Here is a 26,005-nt window from a genome sequence, read left to right as displayed (position 1 = left end):
GTTGATGATATATAGGTATGGCAGCAGGACAGGGTTCCTGGGTGTCTTAGCCCCGTCCGAGTCGACTGAGGACCGTACCGTTGTTGGCCCTGCTGATCATGTTTGAATTGTACTAACCGCATACCGGGAGTAGGAGGTAGTCGAAACCGGTAAGCCTAGTACTGCCTTGTTTCGAAATTACAGAACTTCTACCCACCCCTTAGGGTAGTCGAGTGGCCGCGGAGAATTGGGATGCATATGTTTACTTTTGGTGGTCTCTCGTAGGGTTCGGTTGACTATATGCAGGTGGGGTGGTTCTGTAGTTCGAGGCGGGGAGGAGAATGGTTGGTTCGTATTGTCCGACGGGGCAAATACGTGCCGTGTTGGTTAGGTCAACCTTGCAAGGTTAAATCGGATCGATTCGCCGTCAGTCGCTCTCGGACATGAGCACCTTGATCTCCGAGTCACATCGTAGTAAGGAAATGAAACGAAATGATATGATACATATTGATGTTATTTAATCCATTATGTTTTCACATTGATTGTTATAGATCTGCAAATCATAGATGTGTAGCAACTTTATAACTAAAATTTGGAGCCAAAATTTTGAAATTAAGGATCTACCCTTAGATGCTTTTCTACAAATAAATCCATCAGCCAGAAAGCTTTGCATGTCTAGATATGTGGGCTAAGTATACCCAAAAGTCGGGTAAGTCTTGTTGAGTATTAGTATACTCAGGGTTTGTTGTTTACCCTGTTTCAGGTATAGAAGCTAACCAGGATTCGCATCAGTGGGCTCGATGTGATGTCCTCACGTGTTCATAGTTATTGTTTTGTTTTATTGGTTCTCAATCAAATTTCCTTCTCTCAGGTCATATTATCTTCCGCTGCTGTCATTTATTTTATGTAAATTCCAAATTTAAAGCTGTTTTGTAAATATTTATGTTGTTATCTATTTTTGTGAAATTATATTATGCTGGTACCGTCTGTGCTTGCCGTCGCGCGAGACTTTTGGTGTGTTTCGATCGGCCTGTGGGTTGGAAACAGGCTGTCAGGTTACATTTAATTAAGCTAATGCGCCTGATGCGTTCAAATGATGGCCATTACGCTTAATTAAGCCATTTAACTTGGCGGTTCTGTCACAGCTGGTATCAGAGCTGAAATGCACCAGGGAGGGTACTAGCATGATTATTTTTAGTGTTTTAAAAATTTAAAAATGAGTTTTACAAAAATACGTTTCTTTGCGCTTAAGGGATTAGGGAAGATTAGTACGTAAGTCCTATATAGTGTAAGTTATATCGGGTGGCTCTATGTAATATGAACTAACTTCCAGCACATTACATTTATGTCAAAACTTACTTTCTTGCATAACTTTTATTTAATATTGTAACGACGCATCTACGCTAAGGTAAGCAAGGTAAGCATTCTTGGTAGTCCCTTAGAATAGCCCACGTGTTTCATACGTGCGCGGATCCCGTATGATGAGTATACAAGGAGGTGATAAAGCTCCATTCAAATGAGCCTGTCGCTATCTGCCGCCTGATATGGAGTGCGGACTTCCCGCCGTGTGATTGCAATCACGGCCATCTTGTAAGGCAATGTTACGAGATGTAAATCTGTCATGCGATTGGCCATGACCGTGTACCTTGGGGCACGTTTATCCTTGGGTGTCCCGTAAGGCGATTTGTACGGGAAGTGAATACGTTGCTTCGGTAACGTTTGCAGCGCTGTCCATGCAGCGTTGAACCCATGGGCGCCATCTCTATAGTGGATGGTGATGTATGTGTGAATATGTGGGCAACTGCATATGCGTTACCCATGTGGCGTAGGACACATGGAGGCCGTTCGTGTGTGCTGGCACGAAGGGTCCAGTCGTGGATATATATATATATATATATATATATATATATATATATATATATATATATATATATATATATATATATATATATATATATATATATATATATCATGTGATTTTCTGCAGGTACACTAACAAACGATTGTGTGAGTTAGAACGAGTACAAAACGACTAGATATATAATAGGGAGAGTACGTATGTATGCCATCGAGTATTCACGTATATTGCCATATAATTATGTTGGCAAATTTGGAGAGGACAAAATTAGACGAGCATGCATCATCATATCATCATGTGTGGAGTTTTGGGTGGTTTTTCTGGTGCATCCAATACTCACTCGTTCATTAAGAGCATATATCGTTGTTTTGAAATTTTGCACTGCACTACTATCGGTCCAACTTCTAGCTATCCAAATAATTTTTCCTAAAAAACTTGATTATGAGAAAGGTGTGAGAAATTATAGATTTACATATTATAGAAATTTTAACGACCTTAGGGGAATGTTTATATGGATCCCCATACTAAACTTGGCCCTTTGATCAAGTGCTTTCGATGCTTATAGTTACGACTCGGTAGTAATGGTCAGGTCTTTCTTAACATTCTCTTTATCTTCGAAAGTCCGAATAAGGATATTATCCTAAGAAGAATCTCCTAGCCAATTTTTCTTAACATACCATCGCATGAGCTAAAATTTTCCTATATGTGGCTCAATGATCCTTCCAAATTATTCAAATATTGGTGTTTTCTAAATTTGGTCAGTGTTAATTGGAAATCGTATGTCATCTTTGGGACCATTTGTTCGACCAACTATTCTTGGTTTAGTACTTCATGCACATAAAATATCTCCACTAGAGTATTTAATAGTTGTTCGATCAGCTTCTGGCGCCCTAGTTTTATTTGAACGTAGGTCAAGCCTCAGCCCCAGGGTCAGCTCTAAGGAGTAAGCTAGTAGTTCTAACAACTGAGTAGTAGAGTACTAGTATTTAGTACTATTATTATCTCTTGGGATGGAGCAGTTAGTTTATGCTTATGTAGATACTTGTACCTGATACGTGGGCTCGGGCCCAGCTGTCATGGACCAAAAGCTCATTGCCATGTCTAAGACTGACCGTCTAGCTTCGCTCATCAGTGACTCTAGTGGTGATCCATTTGTTCCACAGCGCACCACCGGCTATTCTTGATGATCAGAAGCATCATGTTGTTCTTCCAGCGTTCATATTCGTTCATTTCTAATCGTTTTGATTCATACACCTAACTCCGATCCGCTTACATTCTTGCTCAAATAAACATGAATAAGGTCGCATATTTGTTGCATGGCATAATCCCGAGGTGCATAGGTATGGGTTTAACATGGGAAATACGGGTGGCCGACTAACTAATTGTAGAACTCATGTTGATCTCAAAATCCGTAAATCTTTTCTGATTACTTGTGTTATTTGAATTGCTCTCTATGATTCCGTACGTGGTGGTGATTGTCCCTCGAACTATAGTGTTGCGACGGGATCTAGGGCCTCATGTGGACTGCAGCCATACGTTGAGCCACTGGGTGCGCGCTGGTGCTTAAGTGCGTGTGGATATGATTTGCTACGACTATCTTTTCATGCAACCCTTAAAATATTTTTCTCTACTTCGTCCAATTTTAAGGGGGTAGGCCCTAGGAAAATAACGACGCGAACCGGCTGTTTTAGGTTTGAGTTTCTGGGATAGTAGTACACTAACATGCATGGCAGCATATGCATCTTGCATCATGTAGGTCAATTAATAAACAATATCGAGCAAGAATATTCTTGAGAAAAACTTGCTTTGATGCCCTTTCTTTTCAGTTTCCCCGAGTTCATTAAAAACTCACCTTGATGTCTTTTCTATCTAGAATCACCACCAAATTGAGAATTTGATTCTTCTCAGAAATCTCCATGATTCATATTCGTTGAGAAGCTTAGAACCTCTCTTCTTTGTAAAAATCATACTTTCTGCTAGTACGAGAATAATCAACCAGCCCTTTTCAGCCGACTTTGATGGTGATTGTGTCCACATATATTATCCACAGTCACTTGCTGCAAAAGCTGAAGCCCTGGAGCTTTTTAGTGTGAAAAAAAAATTGATTAGTTCACACCGCGGCACGGTTAATCTCCAGTTAGGCAATGCCAGTCTGGTTGCTATAAAACTTATCCCTCCCAGAACCATATCGAGCCAGGAATTAGCAGATCAGTAGGCAATGTTTATACCATTAAAATCCATCCACGTTGATTAATCTACAGACTAGAATCCCACATCGGCCGATTTTTGTGTCCCTGAGTTTATCAATTGTTCTCCATTACTTTTTCTCTATTTAAATCTCGGGACGAGATTTCTTTAAAGAGGTAGGATTGTAACACCCCGATATTTTGCTACACCTTTATGCGTGGTCACCGTGGCAAAATTGGCCATGGTGCCGGTCGCACACGCTCGCGTCGCGCGTCGAACATCGACGCCGGCGAGCGGGCGTCCGAGCCGCAGTCCGAGCTTTTCCAAAGCCTCCCCACGTCCTCGTTCAGTGTATCAGCACGACCTTATCCCCCAGCAGCCCTCTCCTTCCTATCCCTTCATCCTTCTCGTGCCTCCATTAACGAGCTCAAGCTCGAGCTCGCTTCTGTCGTCAATACTCCTCACACAAGCCACCAAAGTTTGATTCCTCGCACAGGTAGTAGCCCCAGGAGTTCCTCCCTTATCCCCCACCCGGCCGGCCGAGTCCCTCGCCGGAGCAGCTGTCCCAGCGACACAGAACCACCCATAAACAGTACTCCACCCCACACCATGTAACTCCATCGTCCGGCCACCGTTTCCTTCGTCCAAAGGCTCAAATCGAACCTAGGTGAGGTGCTGATTCTCGTGCTCTCCTCGTTCTTCCGCGTTCCGTGAGTTTCCGCGCTCGTTCCGAGCGTTGCCTCCGCCGCTAGGCTGTCGCCGCCGTGGACTGTCCCTGCTCCGCTCCCGCGTCGTGCCGCTACGTGCGTCACCTTCGCCCAGCCGCGCTAATCGCTACGCCACCTTGCCTCGCGCCGGCCGTCCTCGCCGCCGGCGAGAGTAGCTCGCCAATTTGCTCAAGTTGAAGTTAGTTAGCATATATTAGAAACATGTTGCTAGGGTTCATGCTACATCATATAGTGTGTTAATCAATTATTCCCTTGCTAGTGTATTTCTTCTTTAAATTCACCAAGCGTCCAAGTATAATTAAGGAAGGAGTTTCGTAGTTGTAGTTTTCGAACTATAAATCTAGGACATGACTCGACCATTCTGGCCTGAACGAAGTAGGGACCGGTCTGACCGGTAGTACTAAGGCTGGTAGGTGTAGATTGGGTAAAATATTAGCAGTTGTACTCGACCAATAATTGTCTTGTACGATTTAAAGTGTGCATTGTATTGATCAGCATTTCATATGCATTCATATAGAAACCGTGGTGAGAACATCGACTCCAGATGGATCGCGAAGCCCAGGATCGGCAAAGCAAGATGGAGAAGGAACTCGTGAAGACCCGGCCCAATGTCGGAAGGGCCCAAGGCCTTGATAGCATTAACACTAACTTAGTGTTACCCTCAGGCAAGCCCCGGTGCACATCCTATTATTTGAAATTATGACACCTATATATGTATTTATTACTTGTGCATTACATTTCAGGAGTTGATTGGAACCCTAGTTGCATGATCCTTAGGTTTCCCTGAATTATACTAGCATGTATAGGACGATAGAAATGCTATGCTTAATACTTCTCGATAGAAGTCGAGTGACTTTTTGCACTCGCGAGATATAGGATACTTAGAAGTCGAGTAATTTCCGATTACTCACAAGATTTATAGTTATCTTTATATTCAAGTATATGAGATATGGAATACAATATGGAATGATTGGAAATTTGAGACCGGACGGGGAAATGTGGATGATATATAGGTATGGCAGCAAGACAGGGTTTCTGGGTGTCTTAGCCCCGTCCGAGTCGATTGAGGACCGTACCGTTGTTGGCCCTGCTGATCATGTTTGAATTGTACTAACCGCATACCGGGAGTAGGAGGTAGTCGAAACCGGTAAGCCTAGTACTGCCTTGTTTCGAAAGTACAGAACTTCTACCCACCCCTTAGGGCAGTCGAGTGGCCGCGGAGAATTGGGATGCATATGTTTACTTTTGGTGGTCTCTCGTAGGGCTCGGTTGACTATATGCAGGTGGTGCGGTTCTGTAGTTCGAGGCGGGGAGGGGAATAGTTGGTTCGTATTGTCTGACGGGGCAAATACGTGCCGTGTTGGTTAGGTCGACCTTGCAAGGTTAAATCGGATCGATTCGCCGTCAGTCGCTATCGGACATGAGCACCTTGATCTTCGAGTCACATCGTAGTAAGGAAATGAAACGAAATGATATGATACATATTGATGTTATTTAATCCATTATGTTTTCACATTGATTGTTATAGATCTGCAAATCATAGATGTGTAGCAACTTTATAACTAAAATTTGGAGCCAAAATTTTGAAATTAAGGATCTACCCTTAGATGCTTTTCTGCAAATAAATCCACCAGCCAGAAAGCTTTGCATGTCTAGATATGTGGGCTAAGTATACCCAAAAGTCGGGTAAGTCTTGTTGAGTATTAGTATACTCAAGGTTTGTTGTTTACCCTGTTTCAGGTATAGAAGCTAACCAGGATTCGCATCAGTGGGCTCGATGTGACGTCCTCACGTGTTCATAGTTATTGTTTTGTTTTATTGGTTCTCAATCAAATTTCCTTCTCTTAGGTCATATTATCTTCCGCTGCTGTCATTTATTTTATGTAAATTCTAAATTTAAAGCTGTTTTGTAAATATTTATGTTGTTATCTATTTTTGTGAAATTATATTATGCTGGTACCGTCTGTGCTTGCCGTCGCGCGAGACTTTTGGTGTGTTTCGATCGGCCTGTGGGTTGGAAACAGGCTGTCAGGTTACATTTAATTAAGCTAATGCGCCTGATGTGTTCAAATGATGGTCATTACGCTTAATTAAGCCGTTTAACTTGGCGGTTCTGTCACAGCCACCTCAGAGGTTTGGCCAAGTCTGCCATTTTGACAGCCAGAAATCACACATTGAGGAGTCTGTTTCTCCTAAATTTACATGTAAAACCTCTAATGTTTTTACATAACTTTGCGATATTAGGTCTTTGATCTACATGCACAGCAAATTTGGATAGGTTCTGTTACGTTTTCACACTTCAAATCAATTTGAAATGTCGCCAAAATAATCAAACTGCACATAACTGAAAGATTGAGAAACGACATATTCTTTTGCCAAAGTTGGGGCCTTATATTTTGGAAACCAGGAACGTTTAGACTTTGTGGTCCTAATAAAACTTGTACAGACTAGATTAACGCCATGCGTTGCAACGGGACATTCATCACATATGCGGAGGTCATATGTTTAAATGATGCTAGCAATATGCTTAAGTGATGTTAGCAATGATCGACTCAATAAAAGCACACTTGACTCAAATTTACAACATAGTACAATGTGGATGTTTATTACATATGTATATGGTAGCATTAGCAGGCGTGTATAATAGTGAATAGATGGTATTAAATATCCTGAAAACTATCTCCATCATAGTTGCTTTAGTAGCTCTCAGGTGATGTTTTTGCGCAGGTGCAGCGCATCGCAAGAACCATAATCATCGATATTAGTTGGTACTAATAATTGGTAAGCGTACATCTGCAAAACTACAACCAGGTATATTATTCAGCATCCTTTTCAGACAAGGAACGATTCTATATATATGAGTGAATTGTAGAATGTGCATAACAGCATATGCAACTAGCTAGAAAATACTAGCAACAAAACTTTGGAAAAATGGACATGCAGCCCACACATCTCGGGCCGGCAATATGGGCCGCGTAGCAGAAATCCCAACGCCTACACGGCCATCACTAAAAAGGGAAGGAAAGTTCGCTCCAAAGAAAAAGGGAAAGCAAGAGCTCAATAGGAGGCAATACAGATGATTGCCGAGGCCGTATCCTACTCGTAGTAGTGTAGGCTGTTCGTGTTCGGTGCTCGGCACCGTATACAAAAGGACCACGACGGTGGACTCAAGCATCCATCGAAAATCCCGGCCCTCGGCTCTGAAGCAAAGCAACAACCGGCGAGATGCAGATCTTCGTGAAGACGCTGACGGGGAAGACGATCACCTTGGAGGTCGAGAGCAGCGACACGATCGACAACGTCAAGACCAAGATCCAGGACATGGAAGGTATAGACGCCCAGCCTAGACTTCAGTGTCAAGGCATCGAGTTGGAAAACTATTGTGTACTGGTTTTAGTAGCTCTCTACTGATGTTGCTTCAATAATTTTCTTGGATTGCAACCTTGTAGGTATCTCGCCGGACCAGCAGCGCCTCATCTTTGCCGGGAAGCAGCTAGAGGACGGCCGCACCCTGGCCGACTACAACATCCGGAAGGAGTCCACGCTCCACCTGGTTCTGCGCCCGTGTGGCAGCGGCGGCAGGAACGGCTGCTACCCCCGTAACGTTGACCTCAATCTTCGAAACCTGGCGCTGCAGCACAACGAGAAGAATATGATCTGCCGCAAGTAAGCATCAGCATGATCAAACGGGTTGCAAACCGTATTTGTTAGGATATATACCAGTTCCTTGTAGGTGCTACGCAAGTCTTCCAATGAGGGCAACAAACTGCCGGAAGAAGAAATGTGGCCACAGCAATCAGGTGAGCCGCGTGTTTTTTTTTTGCGAGATAAGGATGCAATATATATTAAAAGGGAAAAAACAGCACAGTACATCCAAATCTTACAGCCAGGACTCTGAAGATAAACGAAATTACAAACCAGTCCAGACTGATGCAACTGTTCATTTTCCTCATCTCGCCAGAACACCGGCACTTCTCCGCTTGCTTCGCACAACGACCATCCACCATCAGCTCCACAGATCGAAAATGCGTGTTTTTATATATGTGACATTATTCAGATATAAATGTTGATGCATTATTGGCTTTAGATACCAGAGCAACCCATCCAACTTTTTCTATGCCTGCAGTCATTTTAAGATTAGCGTTGATTTTAAAATTTCATATAAATTTGACCATGTCGAATCTTGTACCTGCTGTCATAGACCATCTTTGTTTATGTACACTGTGACTTTTTTTTTGTTGCTATGGGATTCGATAAGAAATTTTCATGCTGAATTCTTTTTGGCTGTTGAATTGATTATGCTTTTCTTGTTAGAATTTTAGGCTAGGTCTATTGAAAAATTCAGAAATTCCTAATAAATCTCAAAGGCTCATATATGTATGCATGAGGGAGGTTATAGTGCAACCTATAGTCCCACCTTCCTTGTGAAAGATGAGAATAGCTAACTTAAATAGTGAGGCTATACTCACCTCTCCAAGCTATGTGTGTGGGAGAGAAAAGGAGCTCCACATGCGTGTGGTCGATCCCTCGCCGGGCGTGCCGTGGTGCCAAAATCCGGCTCCTTGCCTTGCGCGGGCGCGGCTTCCTTTTGCTGTTTTATTTTTTTGGCTTCCCTACATAAATGACTCGTTGCCCTTCACCCAAACATATCAACTCGAATTAGGGTTACCATCCCGAGCACCGGCGTGCACCGATGATCGGGAGAGCAAGTCTCTGGAACCTCCGCCCTCGAGATCCTGCACCGGCAGAGGGTGAATATGGTTTCTGGGAAGCGCCTGAAGGTCCTGCACCGGGAGAGGGTGAATATGGTTTTTGGGAAGCGCCCGGCGCGACTGCTCCAAGATCTTCATCATGGCTCGTCATTCGTCCAAGTCAGGCGTTGCGGCGAACCGTCGTCTGCGGCATCGACTGCTGCACTTCGTCTACATGACCGTCTTGGTCCGGTCAACTCCGTTCGTCTTCTCAAAAGCCAAGGCTCGGTACGTAAACTGGTTTTCCATCCAGTTTTTAATTATCTTCTCAGAGTCAATGATCCTGTTGTGCCTTGCTACTAGTATGATAGAGTTGTTCATGCTAGATCTAGTAATATTCATGATTTATTTATTTTGAAATGTAATCATGCAATTGCATAATATTTCTACAATCCAAAAATCTTATTCTAGGCAATCTGTTGATTTTACGATGGCTTGTTTTGCTGATGCACTGAGGCCAGACAAGTTTACTTGTGTGCACTTTAAGAGATGGTAAGTCAAGGTTTGTATCTGGCTTACTATGCTGCATTATGGGAAGCATGGCTTGGTATTCCAGCAGGTGAACATTCTCCTGAGGAGAGGAGGAAGTTCATGGATGCCAACAACATCTTCGTGGTATGCGTGATAAGTGTTCTCGTTGATCGACTGGTTGATGTGTACATGCACATAACAGATGCAAAAGAGTGGTGGGATGCATTGATTAGCAGTATGATGCAACAGATGCTGGCAGTGAACTATACACCATAGAGAGCTTTCATGACTTCAGGATGGTGAACAACCGTTCTGTTATAGAACAGGCTCATGAGGTACAAGTTCCCGTCAAAGAACTCAAACTCCTGAAGTGTCCTTTACCTGACAAGTTTGTGGCTGGATGCATAATTGCAAAGTTGCCTTCCACGTGGAGGAATTTCACCACTACTCTGAAACACAAGAGATAGGAAATATCAGTTGAAAACCTGATAGCATCTCTTGAGGAGAAAGCTCGGGCTAAGAATACTTCTGAGAAAGGAGGCAAGGGTAACTCTAGCGCCAACATGGTGCAGAAGCACCACCCACACAGCAAGAACAAGAAGACTACCCACAAGCCTGTCAAGACTACTACCTTCAAGAAGAAGAAGACAACACGTGCGGTGATGGGAGACATTTTGCAAGAGACTATCCAAATTGTGCAGACCGTAAGGCAAAGGCTAATCCTGGGACAGGATCCAAGGATGTCAACATGATGACACTAGGAAGCAATGATGATGGGTATGGTAATGTATCTACTGTTCTTTCAGTATTTCAATTCATGAGTTGGTGGTTTGATACGGGTGCTAATGTTCATGTGTGTGCTGACATCTCTTTATTTTCTTCTTATCAGGCCGTCCAAGGTTCAAGCGTGCTAATGGAAAACGGATCACATGCTTCTGTTCGCGGTGTTGGTATGATAGATCTGAAGTTTACTTTAGGGAAAATCATGCAGCTGAAGAACGTGCAGCATGTCCCAACTATCAACAAGAATCTAGTGAGCGGCTCCCTTCTGTGTAAGGATGGGTTTAAGGTAGTGTTAGAGTCCAATAAATTAGTCATGTCGAAAAATGGACAATTCATTGGTAAAGGTAATAATTGGGGAGGCTTGTTCCGGCTTTCCCTTGCAGGTTTTTGTAATAAGTCAGTGAACCATATTTTCGGTGCTGTTAATGATGATGCGAGTATTTGGCACTCTCGTTTATGTCATGTTAACTTTGGCTTAATGTCTCGATTATCCAGCATGAGTTTAATTCCGAATTTCACTATTATCTTCTTCCTCCATGCATCTCATTCGCCTGTTACCAAATCCCTCACCCAAACTCCAAACCGCCAACCTTAACCCCATCTAAACGCAAGCTACAGCTTGGAGCTCGGAATCGAGGGAAGGAATGAAGAAGACACGGGCCCTACAGATAAGCTTATAAGGAGAGGGCTTTTTGTTTAGATTTTCCATTAAAAAAATTCAATTAATCAAATGGTCAAGTTCACCTCTCCGAGACGGCCTCTTCTCAACTTCTCGACCCACAGCGCTGTCTCTCTCTCCCTCCCTCTCTAGATACTTAACATAACTTTTGTAATATTAGATTTATTCCACCACTGTGTAATATATACTACATTTATGCTACTTTGTACTAGTCTTGTGATCCAAAACTAAAAACCTTTGACAATGAAATTGGCATGGTAATTGCTAGTGGCAGAGGCAGATTTGGAATTTAGCGGGTTCATTCCTTCTTTCTCCATCTCCACTCATTTTTTTCCTATTTTCTTCTTCTTTTCCCTCAGTTCTCCTCCTCCTCCTCCTTTACCTCAAATGGAGTTCTTGGACAGTAGTGGGGTTGGAGCCCCCGTCCCCCTAAATCCGAACAAGCAGAGTTGGTCATGAGATTTCGAAGCCCTAGGATGGAAGCTTTTACAATAAGTTATACATTATCATATTTCTCGAGCATAATGAGCCAACAAAAAGTTAAGTGGATCACATGATGGCCGACTTGATCATACGAAAAGTTATACATTATCAACGCACTAGAATGGAAGGAGCATCGGTGAAACTAACACCTCGTCCAAATCGAAAGCAAGAGAGAAGCCGAACAATGAGGCAGAACAAAAAAGGAGGTGACTCGAGAGGCGCTCTGAAGGTTCACTTCTCTCCTCTCGTTTGATTTACCTTCTCCCTCTTCTAAAGGTACGTTCAACCTCTCCTCCGATCATGGAGTTCTCTCTGGATCTTCAACCGGGTCTGGATTTCCAAGCTTTCATCCGGCACAAGTTTGGCCTTCCAATCAACGCACGCGCTGGTTCTGAACGTGGAAGTTTCATCCTGGTTGTCTCTTTTGGCCGATGTAAATCCAAGCTCTCTCCTCTCCTAGTAGGTCACATTCTTCAAGCTGTACTCGATGGTCAAACACTAGATTTTTGGGTCTCTTTGCTTCAGGATCGGGTTTTCAGTTTTGTGGTCTCCTCAAAGAAAGTTGGCTTTTAGATTTACAAGCTGCATTCTTTCTACTATGATCTCTTCAAACAGTACTTTCATCTTTGGGGTAATGGTGGGCCTTCTTGGATCAGAAAAGCTCAGATTTATGCCGAAGAAGAATTCAACTCTTGGACACATGTTTCCTCTAGACGTTCTCGTTCTTATGCAGATGCAATAAAATCTGCTTATCCTTTAACGGGAGCAAATCAAGTAGCCATTGGCTCTCGGGGTTCAGTGTTTAATCATATCACTTACCCGCGGATTTCAGCTTTTCAACGTCTAGATTTCTCGTCAGCTCCTCATTCTCATGGTGAAGATTCATCAGGCAGAAATTTTCTAGCTGTGAAGAACACGGATGAACTTGTTTCAAATTCAAATGCGGGTCTTAAGGAAACAACGAAAAATACGGTTGAGCATGTTTCAAATTCAAACTCAGATCGTAATGAAGCAATTAATCTGGATTTAAACCTTGGTGGGACCTTTGATGCTTTATCACCTAGACTTGATCAGGCAAGCGACTTTCATGGAACCTCTTGTTCACGTTGTCTTTCCCCCACATGATAGGAGAAATTGTCGGAACAGTATCCGTTGCTACACTTGCAGACGTTGGGGACACGTTGCAGCCTCTTGCCATTTTTTGTCTCATACTAATCCTCTTTTTTGGAGAGCAAAAATTACCCAGAGTGGGAATACCCAGAGTGATGCTGTTGGTACCTTGAATTTGTTTCCCTCGGAAGCTTCTCATACGAATGGACAGCAGCAGCATCTCATAAAAATATTCTTTTCAGTGACACAGGGCCAGTTTTTTGTAACGCTACAAGGTTACCTGATTCAGCACCTATGGCAGGTGGGGCCTCATCGTACAGTCCGCCTTTGTTTGCGTCTTTCTCCGATATACATCGGGTACTCTTTGGAAAGGTGATAATCAACAGTGACCCCTCCTCTTCTTCCACGAGACCCTCAGACAAGAAAAAACCAACTCTGCTTCACTCCGGCGATCTCCGCCGCCCCCACCATTGACACCTCTGCTTGATCAAATGGCGCTCCAGCGAGCAGACCCGATGCCATTCCTCCCTCGAGGAATGCAACGGCAGCCGATTGAGAACAGAACCCAAGTGGTCCGAGCTGTAGCAGTGCGTCCAAGAAGGCACAATGAGGAACTCGCCATTGTCACAATGGATCCCTTCCCAGGTAACTTGATCTCTTTTCACAACATTAGAGAGGCGGTTTAGGAATTTTTGGTTGATCATAAACGGCTAGAGATCATAGATATTTAGCCCTGTCACCTTGGCCATGCTTATGTCAGATTCAAGTTCATTCATGACTATGATAATTTGATCTGTAACATCCCTCATGCTTTTGATGATGTGAACTTCAATTTCGTTAAACACAATAGAGGCAGAAACTGGAGATCTATGCATTTTAATAGAGAATGTTGGCTTATGTTGATGGGTTTTCTAGTAGATTATTGGGAGCAAGAATATCTTGATAATGTTATCTGCTCCTTTGGCAAGGTTTTGACCTGAGAAAAAGATTTTTCAAAGTTAGCTCGCCTGATAGTGAAAGCTAGAGTCTTGGATTTGGAATCTATCCCACAACATATTATACTCTCAGATGCTGAAGACTTTCAAGGTGAATCATGGACTATACAATGTGAAATAATCAATGATGACCTCTTGGGTGGTCTGCCACCTGATGAAGACCCAATGCTCCTTTTGATTTCTTTGGTCATGGACAAGTGGGTGCAGGGCCAGTAGAAGCAGAGGATTTAGATGCTGCTTTGTCACGACCCGTGGCCGCCGGCGATCGCCGCGGCGTGAGAAGATCACAGTTAGAACACAGAGACGGATAGGAGGGATGGGCGGCGAACCCCGAGTCCCTGCGATACTTGTTTCTCAAGAAGAAAGATTCATGTCCGCGATACAGAGGAGCTCGGCCTATATGCTCGAGTCCTGACACTGACAGCTGGGTCCACGACTACAGAAAGCGATTACAATACAATGATCCTGACACTGACAGCTGGGTCCACGACATCCCCTATCGCACCTTGGTGGCGTACTGCAGGTTTCCCGCCTCCGCTGTATCCTCCCGTGTGTGCGTTACATGCTTTACCAAATGTAAATCAAGCTAATGCTTGATAGGCGGCAGTAGATTGGGAGCCCTGGCCTGCTGCATTCAAGAAACCCAACCCAACATCCAGGTCCCTTTACTTGAACAGGCTCTCAATCTGAATGAGGTACCCATGGAGTAGGATCAGGTGGAGAAAGGAATTAATGGTGGTGAAGTACTAAACCTAGGAGTTGGAATTGCAGCTGAAGGAGAAATCATCATGGAAGAAGTTGCCCCGAATGTTATAGAAGAAGAACTTGACTTGAGTATTTCTCTACCTGATCAGCCAGTGCAAGATTTACCTGTTGAAAATGTGGATGTTGTTCAAGCGTTACAGGCACCTATGAATTGGCTAGTAGAGGAAATACCAGAAGATATGCTTATGGGTGATGCGGAACTAGCTTTAGAAGGTAATTCTGCTGCAACAGATCAAGAAGCAAACCATCAGCCTGCTCAGCTACCTCCTCAGGACAATCTTCAACTGGGAATGGTGGAAATATTTTATGCTCATTCAGTGGACCTTGGAGTTGCTCACTTCTTATCCTCACGAGCTCCTGTGCCGCAGAATGCTGAAGCAATTCATATTTGGGCTCAACACTTCAAGGAACTCTCTAACTCCAGACCCATAGACAGCATCCCCTCGGAATGGAGTAACTTCTTTACTTCTCAGCTCCTATGACCAACTCACTTCAATTGGGCCAGCAAGTTTTTACAATCCAAAGCCTGGGAGTTCTTCAGTACAAATATAGGAAGTGTTCTTTCTTCCATTCCTTAGAGTTTTCCAGTTGTTGCAGATGTTCACTACAAGGATTTCACTAGCTAGTCAGACAAGAAGGGCAAAGCATTTCTAGAGGACCTGACTCAACCAACATCTCCTTCTTGCAGCTTGGCACCAGATCAGGGTGAGTGTAGCTTGAAAATAAAGAAGAAAAAGATAGAGGAAGTGATAGTTGATTCCTCTCTCAGAAGAAGTCTAAGAGTTAAGAAGACAGAGGGGCTTCAAGACTGACACTTGCCTTCACAAAAATTGCCTTGCTTGTGACAGTGAACCGGCAACAATTTCCCCCTCCATCATAAAAAATCTGGGAGTTGCCTTTTGCAAAATTGAAGAAGCTAAGCTATCTCTAGAAGCTTTGGAGAAAAAGAAAACCAAGACAAAGTCAGTAATTGGAGATAAGGCACAAAAGGACAATTAAATAGGCTCCTAGAGACCAACCTAGAAAGAAGTTCAAAGATGAAGCTGAGGCAAGTGAAGTGCTGCAGCCAAAGAAGAAGGGATGCAAACAAGCCAAAAATGTCAAAAATAATGACAAAAAGTCAAGCAAGTAGTCAGCCGCCCCTTTCATGCTGGGCTGAAGACAAGCTTTTGTTTCTAGTTCTGCATTCTAAGGCTCTCCTTTGCAGGCTCTTGAATCAGCTGTGTTGGCTTCTTTTTTTCTTCATGCTCCTAGCCTCTTTTCTCTGTCTTTCATGTAAACACTTTAAGTGGGTGCTTCTGTCAGTATTGCTTTCTAGATGCTCTTATGTCACTAAGCTGGAGGTTATTTATATATCCTTCACAAGTTGTCAATTAAACTCTTGGTTTTCATGAATAATACAACTGTCTCGCAAAGGTGTTGCAAAGTGTTAAGCTGGAATGTCAGAGGGATCAACTCTGATTCTAAATGGAACTCAATCAGAAATAAAATTGTAGAAAGTGGCTGTGACATAATATGCTTACAGGAGGCAAAAAAACATCTTCTGATGTGCAATTTCTAAAAAATATCTGCCCTAGCTCCTTTGACAATTTCGTTTTCAAGCCTTCCCTTGGAGCTTCTGGAGGCTTGTTAGTGGCCTGGAAAGGTGCCTTTCTCGAAGGAATATTAGTCTTTCAAAATGAGTTCTCAATGTCTTTGGAAATGAAATCTTTATTTAATGGAAATTAGTGGTTGCTCACAAATGTGTATGCCCCATGCACGGCTGAGGGAAAAAGGAACTTTTGTGAGTGGTTCAAAAACATTCAAATACAAGATGAGCAAAATTGGCTTCTAGTAGGTGATTTTAATCTAATAAGATCTCCTGAAAGTAGAAACGGAGTTGGATGTGATATTAATGAAATGTTTCTCTTCAACGAGGCAATCAGTGCCTTGGGGCTCTTAGAGATACCCTTGAGTGGAAAAAATTCACTTGGACAAGCAAGCAACACCCACCTCTTTTGGAACGATTGGACTGGTTTTTTACCTCAGCCTCTTGGGTACTCTGCTACCCAAATACCAAAGCTTCAACTCTGGTTTCAGAAGTGTCTGATCACACTCCGTGCATCATAGAGATGGCAACAGATGTCCCGAAAGGCAACATTTTCCGATTTTAAAATTATTGGATGGAACATGAGAATTTCCTACAAGTAGTCTCACAAGGCTGGTCCCTACCTACTTCTCAGACAGATGCAGCAAAAAGTTTGATGGCTAAGTTTAAAAACTTAAGAAGAGTCCTAAAAGCTTGGCAAAAACACATCTCCAGTCTTTCTGCTAATATTGACAATGTCAAGCTCGTGCTATCCCTGATGGAACTTTTGGAAGAACATAGAGACCTCTCCCTGGAAGAATGGAATTTCAAGAACCTTCTCAGTGCTAAGTTGATTTCACTGCTTAATCAATAGAAAATCTATTGGAAGCAAAGAGGTACCATCAAATGGGTAAAGTTTGGAGATGCAGGAACAAAATTCTTTCATGCTACTGCAACTTTAAGGCATAGAAAAAAGATGATCACCTGCCTAAAATCTAGTGATGGCACTGAGGTTTTCCATCATGAGGCAAAAGCTGAACTGTTATGGCATGCTTATAAAGAAAGACTAGGGTCCTCCAACCCATTGCATTTACCACAAAACCTAGAAGATCTAATCAGTTTAGCAGAGAATCTGGATCTCTTAGAATCTCCTTTCACCAATGAAGAAATTGATGCTATAGTTAAAAGCTTATCTGCACATAAAGCACCAGGACCAGATGGCTTTAACAATGAATTCATCATGAAATGTTGGCCTATTATAGCACCAGATTTCTATGCTCTTTGTGAAGGATTTCAAAAAGGAGGGATCAATCTACAAAGCATCAATGGGTCCTTTATTACTCTTTTGCCTAAAGTAGACTCTCCTACTGTTGTTGGAGATTACAGGCCCATCTCACTCCTAAATTGCTCCATGAAAATAATTACCAAGCTGTTGGCAAACAGGCTTCAGGTAGTAATCATGCAACTGGTACACAAAAACCAGTATGGTTTATCAAAATTAGGACAATTCAAGATTGCCTGGCTTGGTCCTTTGAATATCTGCATTTATGTCAACAATCCAGGAATGAAATCATTATCTTAAAGTTGGATTTTGAGAAAGCTTTTGATAGAATGGAATACACCGCTATGTTGGAACTTATGAAAGTAAGAGGTTTCAATGACACATGGTTAAGTTGGATGCAAACTATTTTTACTTCAGGAACTTCCTCAGTACTTCTCAATGGAGTACCCAGCAAAACCTTCCACTGCAGAAGAGGGGTCAGATAGGGTGACCCTCTTTCTCCTCTCCTCTTTGTTCTGGCAGCTGATTTACTTCAATCCTTGATCAACAAAGCTTTAGAACAAGGGCAGCTCAATCTGCCAATCCCTTGCACTTCAGATAAACACTTTCCAATTATCCAGTATGCAGATGACACTTTGATAATTATGGAAGGTTGCTTAAGACAACTTCAAGTCTTGAAAGATATTCTACAGGTTTTTACAGCAGCCAGAGGTTTACAAGTTAATTACAGCAAGTCATTGATGGTGCCTCTGAACATAACAGAGCAAACTTTGGACTCGCTAGCAGTGAGTTTTAATTGTGCAAAAGGAAGCCTACCATTTACCTATCTTGGTCTGCCTTTCGGAACAACCAAACCCAAAGTAGAGGACTTTTTGCCTCTAGTGTCCAAGTGCGAGAGACGTCTACAGGCCACCTATCTGTTCTTATCGCAAGCTGGACACCTGCGAAAGACGAATGCAGTTTTCACGGCTATACCAATGTTTCAAATGGGAGCTTTGTACTGCCAAAAACAGTGATTGAACAGATTAACAAATATCAAAAACATTGCTTGTGGCGAGGAACAAATATAAATGATAAAGGGCCACCAAAAGAAGCATGGCAAATGGTATGTTTACCCAAAGAAGGTGGATTAGGAGTCATCAATCTGAAAACACACATTGAAGCTCTCCTATTGAAGAACTTGCACAAGTTTTATAATAAACTAGACATTCCTAGGGTCAATTTGGTTTGGGAGAAACACTACAAGAATGGCAAACTCCCAAGTCACATTAAAAAAGGTTCCTTTTGGTGGAGCGATAATCTCAAACACCTAGATTCTTTTAAAGGAATGGCAATGGTTAATATCCAGAATGGCTCGAGCTGCCTATTTTGGTCAGATCTCGGGGGGGGGGGGGGGGGGGCAGGTGCAACAACAACAATACCCAGAGCTTTTCTCTTTTGGAAAAGATAAACTCCTGTCCTTCCAATCAGTTCGTCAAACAGAACCGTTGCATAGTCTCTTTCATTTACATCTGTCTGAGGAAGCTTTTTCACAATTAGAGCAGGTTCAACAACTTTTAAACAATCAACAAACTTCAGATACTAGGGACTGATGGCAATATATATGGGGTAACTGTCAGTTTTCATCCAAAAAGGCCTATTTGCATCTGACTGGTCATGCACAAGTTCCCAAAATTTTCAAATGGTTATGGAATTCAAGTTATCAGAATAAACACAAAGTTATCTTCTGGCTTTTGCTCAAGGATCGCCTCAGCACTAGAAATTTGCTTAGACAAAAAACAATGGAACTCGATTCATACGAGTGTAAACTTTGCAACTCAGGAGTGGAAGAGACTCTGGAGCACCTTTTCCTAGAATGTCCCTTTGCCTCTACCTGTTGGAACCTCATTACTATTCATATCCCCTCCCAAGTAACAGTTTTGGAGGCAATAGACAGCTTCAACGAACAGCTACATTCACCCATCTCGTTGGATATTATCATCTTACTTTGCTGGGCCATCTGGACCTCCAGAAATGATGTCATTTTCAGGAATAATCCTGCTTCAATCTCTTTGGCCAGATCAACCTTCAAGAAAGAAGTCACATTGCTTTTGCATCGTGTGAAGCCAAAACACAAAGAGTGTTTAGCTGAATGGATAAACAGCTTTGGTTAATCTGTTTACTTGGCTTGATTTTCTTTCTCTCTTTCTTTGTGTCTTGAGTGGGTCTGTAAAAACTTTCTTTCTTTTTGTTCTTCCAATTAATATATATATATAACCAGTAGGGGATGCTCATCCCCTCCTGTTACATCAAAAAAAAACATGATGGCACATATGGTGGCTCCACGTGTTTGAATATCCGAGCCGAGTGTGGCCCATTCCTGGTTGGCAGTTGTTGATGAATGGGAATCACAGGCCTGGTCCTGGCGTCTAGTGGCACCCGTGTCTCATATGGGAACGAGGAGTGCTTGAGTATTCACGTTTAGACATGTTTTACATTCCAATAGTGTGTTGGGTGGGATGTTTCACCTCTCCCCACTACCACCACAGAAAAAGATCGAGGCTCATAACAGGGTCTTGTGCAGTCACATACTTCACGGGGACCACCAGGCCCGGACATTAGTTTTACATACTAGAAAAACCATGGGGCTAAATTGATATTAGAATGTGTGGCACCCATATGGGCCTCTCATGAAGTCGTCTCTGGAGGGCTCCCTCGCTCCCCACCGCCTCTCCTCGGCCCCCCACCGCTCACTGGGGTTTTCGCCGCCTCTGCTCCGAAGCGTGCCGCCGCGGGGGCCTTCGCTGTAGGAGGTGATCCCCTCTCACAATGGGATCTCCATGGAGGAGTTCCCCCCACTACGTTGGGAGGATCCCAGATCGGTTCCGATCCTAAGGGGTCGGCCTTGGGGTGGTGAACAGAGATCAGGGTTGAACTATGTTCCGCACCATTCGGCATGGGATCGGCGAGTGGAGCGGGAGAATCTAGCTCGCGAAATCAAGCTGTCTCTATTCGGGAAGGATGATTTGCAGGAGCTTAAGCTTGCTGCATCCAAGTTGGAGGCAGCCCTGTCCAGGATCCCCTCTGCAAACTGCAGGCTGGCTTCCATGGCGGAACAACATGTGATTGGGGGGAACCTGGCGGGGTGGAAGATTCAAACCCGGAGGATGACGAAGGCCAAAAGGACTACAGTGTTGGGCTCACACATGAGGCAATTCACTCGCACTCGTGGAGACCTAGCGGCCCATGTTGGCTATGGATCTCCAAGGCAAGCGCTATTGATGGGGTTGGTTTCCCAGCCCGTCAGGATGAGGTGCGTCATTTTGGGCATCGTGCATGGAGAGTTCGTCGTGTTGGTCCACCGCCGCCGCTGAACAAATCCTTTGTGGCTGCTCTCAAGGTGGGAGAGATGGCGAGGAGGGTTCCACCGCTGCAGGGGATTGGCAAGCGGCGTCCGGATTTCGAAGAGTGGATGGAGGAAGATGATATGCTGGATAATTCCAGGGAGCAGGACCTCCGTCACAATCTTCAATGCGGAAGCAGGGAGGGTCACTCCAGGGATTGGAGATCTGATGGGCGGAACAGGGACTCGTGCCCTCCTCCTCCTCCGCAATCCACTCGGGGGGGGGGGCAACCCTAGAGTGGCGCCCCCTCCACCACACACGCGCGGCTCCATGGGAGGTGGCCTGCGTGGGGTGAGAACTATGGAGGATGAACACCCCCCCAGCTGCTGAGGCTTTGAAGATCCCACCAAATCCCAAAGGAGACAAAGCTAAAGGTAAAGCTGCTAGCTCAGTTATCTGCTTCCACTGTACTGAAGTTGGCCATCACCAATTAGGATGTACCAATTATCCTATATGCTATAAATGCAAGTTACCTGGTCACATGGCGGCAGAGTGTGCTGGTAGACATGAGAAGAAGCTCAAATTGTTTGGGTTTGGGATTCCTAGATATGGCTTCTATTCTATTGAGATTCCTGATGTTGAAGCAGTTGACAAAATTTCGGGGGCTCTTATCAGTCATCGAAGGACAAGCTACTGAGGAGAAGCTGGAAAGGGAGTTAAAGAATCTGATTAAATTAGACTGGTATTACCATGTCAAAGAGCTAGACAGGAATGAATTCAGTGCTGCTTTCCCTGATCAGCTGTCTTTAAACACCTTCTCTAAACTGACTGATGTGGGCTCAGCTATTTATAGAATCAAGGTCAAGATCTCTAAAACAAATATAGATCGAGCTGCTTCCTCTATTCTACATTCTACTTGGATAAGGATTGGTGGGTTACCTGCATTTGCTAAGAAAGAGGAGGTGGTTAAAGAAGTTGCCTCTCTGGTTGCTGAACCTCTCAAGGTGGATAGCTTCGTTTGCTTAGGAATGAACCAGTAAGAGTTAGAGCTAACTGTCGAGACCTAGCTAAATTGAGAGGAGTGGTGGAAATTTTCTTTAATGGTGTAGGGTATGAAATCAAGTTCTGGGATGAAAAAGGTTCTAGCTCTTCCAGGAACAAAGATGGTGTTTCTGGCTCTGGGATGACAAGGGATAGAAAGGGTCTAGATAAGAGCAATGGAGGGAACCAGGATCACAAGCAAAATGACACCACAGATGACACTGATAAAACTGTAGGAATATGGGGTAGTAAAAACAAAAATTTTCTACCACATAAACCAGGATTACTGCAGTTATAGATCACGGGATTACCACTAGATGCGCGGTTGCAGAACTTCTATAGTGCGTCGGTGTAGTGCAGATGGAAGCCGGTAGTGCAGTTGCATGAACCACCTCACGATCGGCTCGTCCTTGTGCAGCAAGCGCAGCACCTCCACGAAGTCCACACGTACGAGAAGAAGCGTCGCACTTCGGATTGCTAGATCCGCAAGAATAAGTAGAGCTTGATGCACGAGAGGAGGAGCAGCAGAGAGAGAGGGAGGTGGGCGACAACTGAGGGGGCGGCTAGGCTTTGCTGGTTGGGGCGCCCCTCCCCCCCTCCTCCCTCCTTTTATAGCCCTAGTGGGCGCCCCTAGATGGGCCCTAGTAGGCCTCACCTTAGGCGCCCCCTTTTAGGTGGGCTGCTCTAAGCCCCCAACTAAGGTCCAACCCTATGGGCCCCTCAAGGCTCATTAGTGCATCAAAGTCCAGTCTAATTTGGATCTCATCCTCATTAGGCTTCTGACCCTTAAGTGTGTGACCCTATGAGCTCACGCATGAATAGACATGGCCCAGTACTCCTACTCGCCAATAGTTGATAGCGGTCTCTAGCAAGTCGTGTCAACTCCTAAGCACGCGCGAATCATATCTGTCGAGCCGTCACAATCTTATACATGCTGTTCTCTTTGCCTCACGATATTTGGTCTAGCTTGAAGCCGACCACTCTTTCTCGATTCTATGATTCGGAATTCTTGGTTAACTCTTAACCCTAGCATGGCCATGCATTTCTTGATCCGAATCACTCGAGGGGCCCATAGATATATCTCTCTTATAGAGAGGGACAAATCCCATCTTGACCGACTATGTCTCACAGCATGCTTCTTGACAGACCCGAAAGCCACCTTTATGACTACCCTATTATGGTGTAGTGTTTGATGGCTCCTAAGTAAGTCGGTTCACATCTTGAGTACATATGACGATCTCAGGTCTTAGGACACAACGTACATATTGTGTAATGAGAAGTCATCATCTCGTGTTGGGTCAGTTTGTCTCATGTCTCACATGTACCCACATTATTAGTTTGACATCCCCATGTCCATGACTTCTGAAACTTAGTCAATCAACTAATACATGTGCTAGTCTAATATTCATGTGTGTCCTCACATGAACTCCGACTAGGAACATTTTAGGATATCCATACAAGTAAAGAGTTTCATAAAGACTTCACATAAGCATTAATCAATATAAGTTTTCATCCATGGATATTCAAGGAACACATTATTAATCATGAATACATGGAAATATGATTGCCTCTAGGGTATATTTCGAACAGTCTCCCACTTGCACTAGAGTCAATCTAGAATGTATCTAATACCCATTGCTCTTGTGTGCCTCTCATGCTTGTGCTGTGGAAGGGGTTTTGTCAACGGATCTGAAATATTCAGGTCCGTGTGTATTTTGCATATCTTGATCTCACCACGATCGATGAACTCTCGAATGAGATGAAATCGCCACATAACGTGTTTGCTCTTCTGGTGATTCCTTGGCTCCTTGGCTTGCGCAATAGCTCCACTGTTGTCACAGTAGAGATCTAGCGGGCTAGAGGCATTAGGGAACACACCAAGCTCAATAAGGAACTTCCTTATCCAAACACCTTCCTTCGCAGCTTCCGAAGCTGCGATGTACTCGGCTTCTGTTGTAGAATCGGTCACCGTCTCCTGCTTGAAACTCTTCCAGCTAATCGCACCACCATTTACTTTGAACACGAAACCGGACTGAGACTTTGAGTCATCTTTGTCGGTTTGGAAGCTAGCATCAGTGTAACCAGTTACAACGAGCTCCTCTTCACCTTCATAGAATAGAAACACATCCTTAGTTCTTCTCATGTACTTGAGGATGTTTTTCACAGCTGTCCAGTGACTCTCACCTGGATCTGACTAGTACCTGCTCGTAACACTTAGAGCATAAGAAACATCTGGGCATGTACTTATCATTGCATACATGATAGATCCAATTGCTGAGGCATATGGAACTTTGCTCATGCGCTCTCGCTCATCAGTCGTCGTAGGACACTGAGTCTTGCTAAGATGTATGCCATGTGACATAGGCAAGAACCCTTTCTTTGCCTCTTCCATGTTGAACCGCTTCAACACTTTGTCAATGTAAGTATCTTGGCTTAATCCTATAAGCCTCTTTGATCTATCTCTATAGATCTTGATGCCCAGTATGTATGCTGCTTCTCCTAAATCCTTCATCGAAAAACTATTTTTCAGTGAAGTCTTTATGGACTCAAGCATAGGAATATTATTTCCAATTAGCAGTATGTCATTTACATACAGGATTAGAAATGCAACAGAGTTCCCACTTTCCTTCTTATAAACACAAGCTTCTTCTTCGTTTTTAATGAAACCAAACCCTTTGACTACTCCATCAAAACGAATATTCCAACTCCGAGATGCTTGCTTTAATCCATAAATAGATTTTTAAAGCTTGCATATCTTTCCAGCATTGGTCGGATCGACAAAACCCTCGGGCTGCATCATATACACGTCCTCGGTCAGGTTTCCATTAAGGAAAGCTATTTTGACATCCATCTGCCATATTTCATAATCGAAATATGCAGCAATAGCTAGAATAATCCGAATAGATTTAAGCATCGCTACGGGCAAGAAAGTTTCGTCATAGTCAACTACTTGAACTTGTTGAAACCCTTTTGCGACAAGTCGAGCTTTATAGATGTGAACATTTCCATCCATATCTTTCTTCTTCTTATAGATCCATTTGCACTCTATGGTTCTCACACCATCAGGCGGGTCTAACAAGTTCCAAACTTGATTTTCCTTCATGGATTTTATTTCGGATTTCATGGCATCTTGCCATCTCTCAGAGTCAGGGTCTGCCATCGCCTCTGCTTATGTCGCAGGCTCATCATTGTCTAACAATAATAATTCCCACGCTGCGTGGAGCCTTGCTGACCTTCGTGGTTGCGGAGGTGCTTCTATTGCCATAGGCATCTCAACTTGTTCAGCTACATTAGCGTCACTTGTAGAGTCTTGTCCTATTGGCTCATCTTGAACTTCTTCGAGTTGCACCGTTCTTCCACTTTTCTCTCCTTTGAGAAACTCTTTCTCTAGGAAAACTCCATTCCGAGCGACAAATACTTTGCCCTCAGATCGATTGTAGAAGTAATACCCTAAGGTCTCCTTTGGGTATCCCACGAATATGCACTTATCCGATTTGGGTGCAAGCTTATCAGACTGGAGTCGTTTGACAAATGCTCTACAACCCTAAATCTTTAGAAAAGACAAACTAGGAGTCTTGCCAGTCCATATCTCATATATTGTCTTGTCTACGGATTTTGACGGCACCCTGTTCATTGTGAAAGCTGCTGTTTCTAGAGCGTAACCCCAAAATGACAATGGTAAGTCCGATTGGCTCATCATTGATCGAACCATGTCCAACAGAGTTCGATTACGTCGCTCGGAAACCCTGTTCCTTTGAAGCATTCCAGGCGACATAAGTTGTGGAACAATTCCACAACTCTTCAAATGATCGCTAAATTCATGACTCAGATAGTCACCCCCACGATCAGATCGCAAGGCTTTAATCTTCTTGCCTCACTGATTTTCAACTTCATTTTGAAATTTCTTGAACTTTTCAAAAATTTCAGACTTATGCCTCATCAAGTAGACATAGTCATATCTACTTAAGTCATCAGTAAAAGTAATGAAGTATTGGAATCCTCC

The 26,005-nt window shown here is 43.6% G+C and overlaps 1 protein-coding gene across 2 annotated transcripts; it reads left to right on the top strand.

Moving 5' to 3' along the window:
- Positions 1–7,977: 7,977 nt before the first annotated feature.
- On the top strand, positions 7,978–16,167 carry LOC120686712 (ubiquitin-like). Of its 2 annotated transcripts, none has more exons than XM_039968921.1 (4): positions 7,978–8,080; positions 8,202–8,418; positions 8,486–8,552; positions 15,766–16,167. In XM_039968921.1, the coding sequence occupies exons 1-4, from the start codon at positions 7,978–7,980 to the stop codon at positions 15,790–15,792; spliced, it is 414 nt and encodes a 137-aa protein (XP_039824855.1). In that variant the 3' UTR covers positions 15,793–16,167. The 2 variants fall into 2 exon arrangements, with proteins under 2 accessions (XP_039824855.1, XP_039824854.1); XM_039968920.1 differs by having other exon boundaries at positions 8,486–8,563; positions 15,732–16,167.
- Positions 16,168–26,005: the final 9,838 nt, after the last annotated feature.

Source organism: Panicum virgatum, chromosome 8N, assembly GCF_016808335.1.
Source record: "Panicum virgatum strain AP13 chromosome 8N, P.virgatum_v5, whole genome shotgun sequence".
NCBI lineage: Eukaryota > Viridiplantae > Streptophyta > Magnoliopsida > Poales > Poaceae > Panicum > Panicum virgatum.
This window is presented reverse-complemented; position numbering and strand designations above follow the sequence as displayed.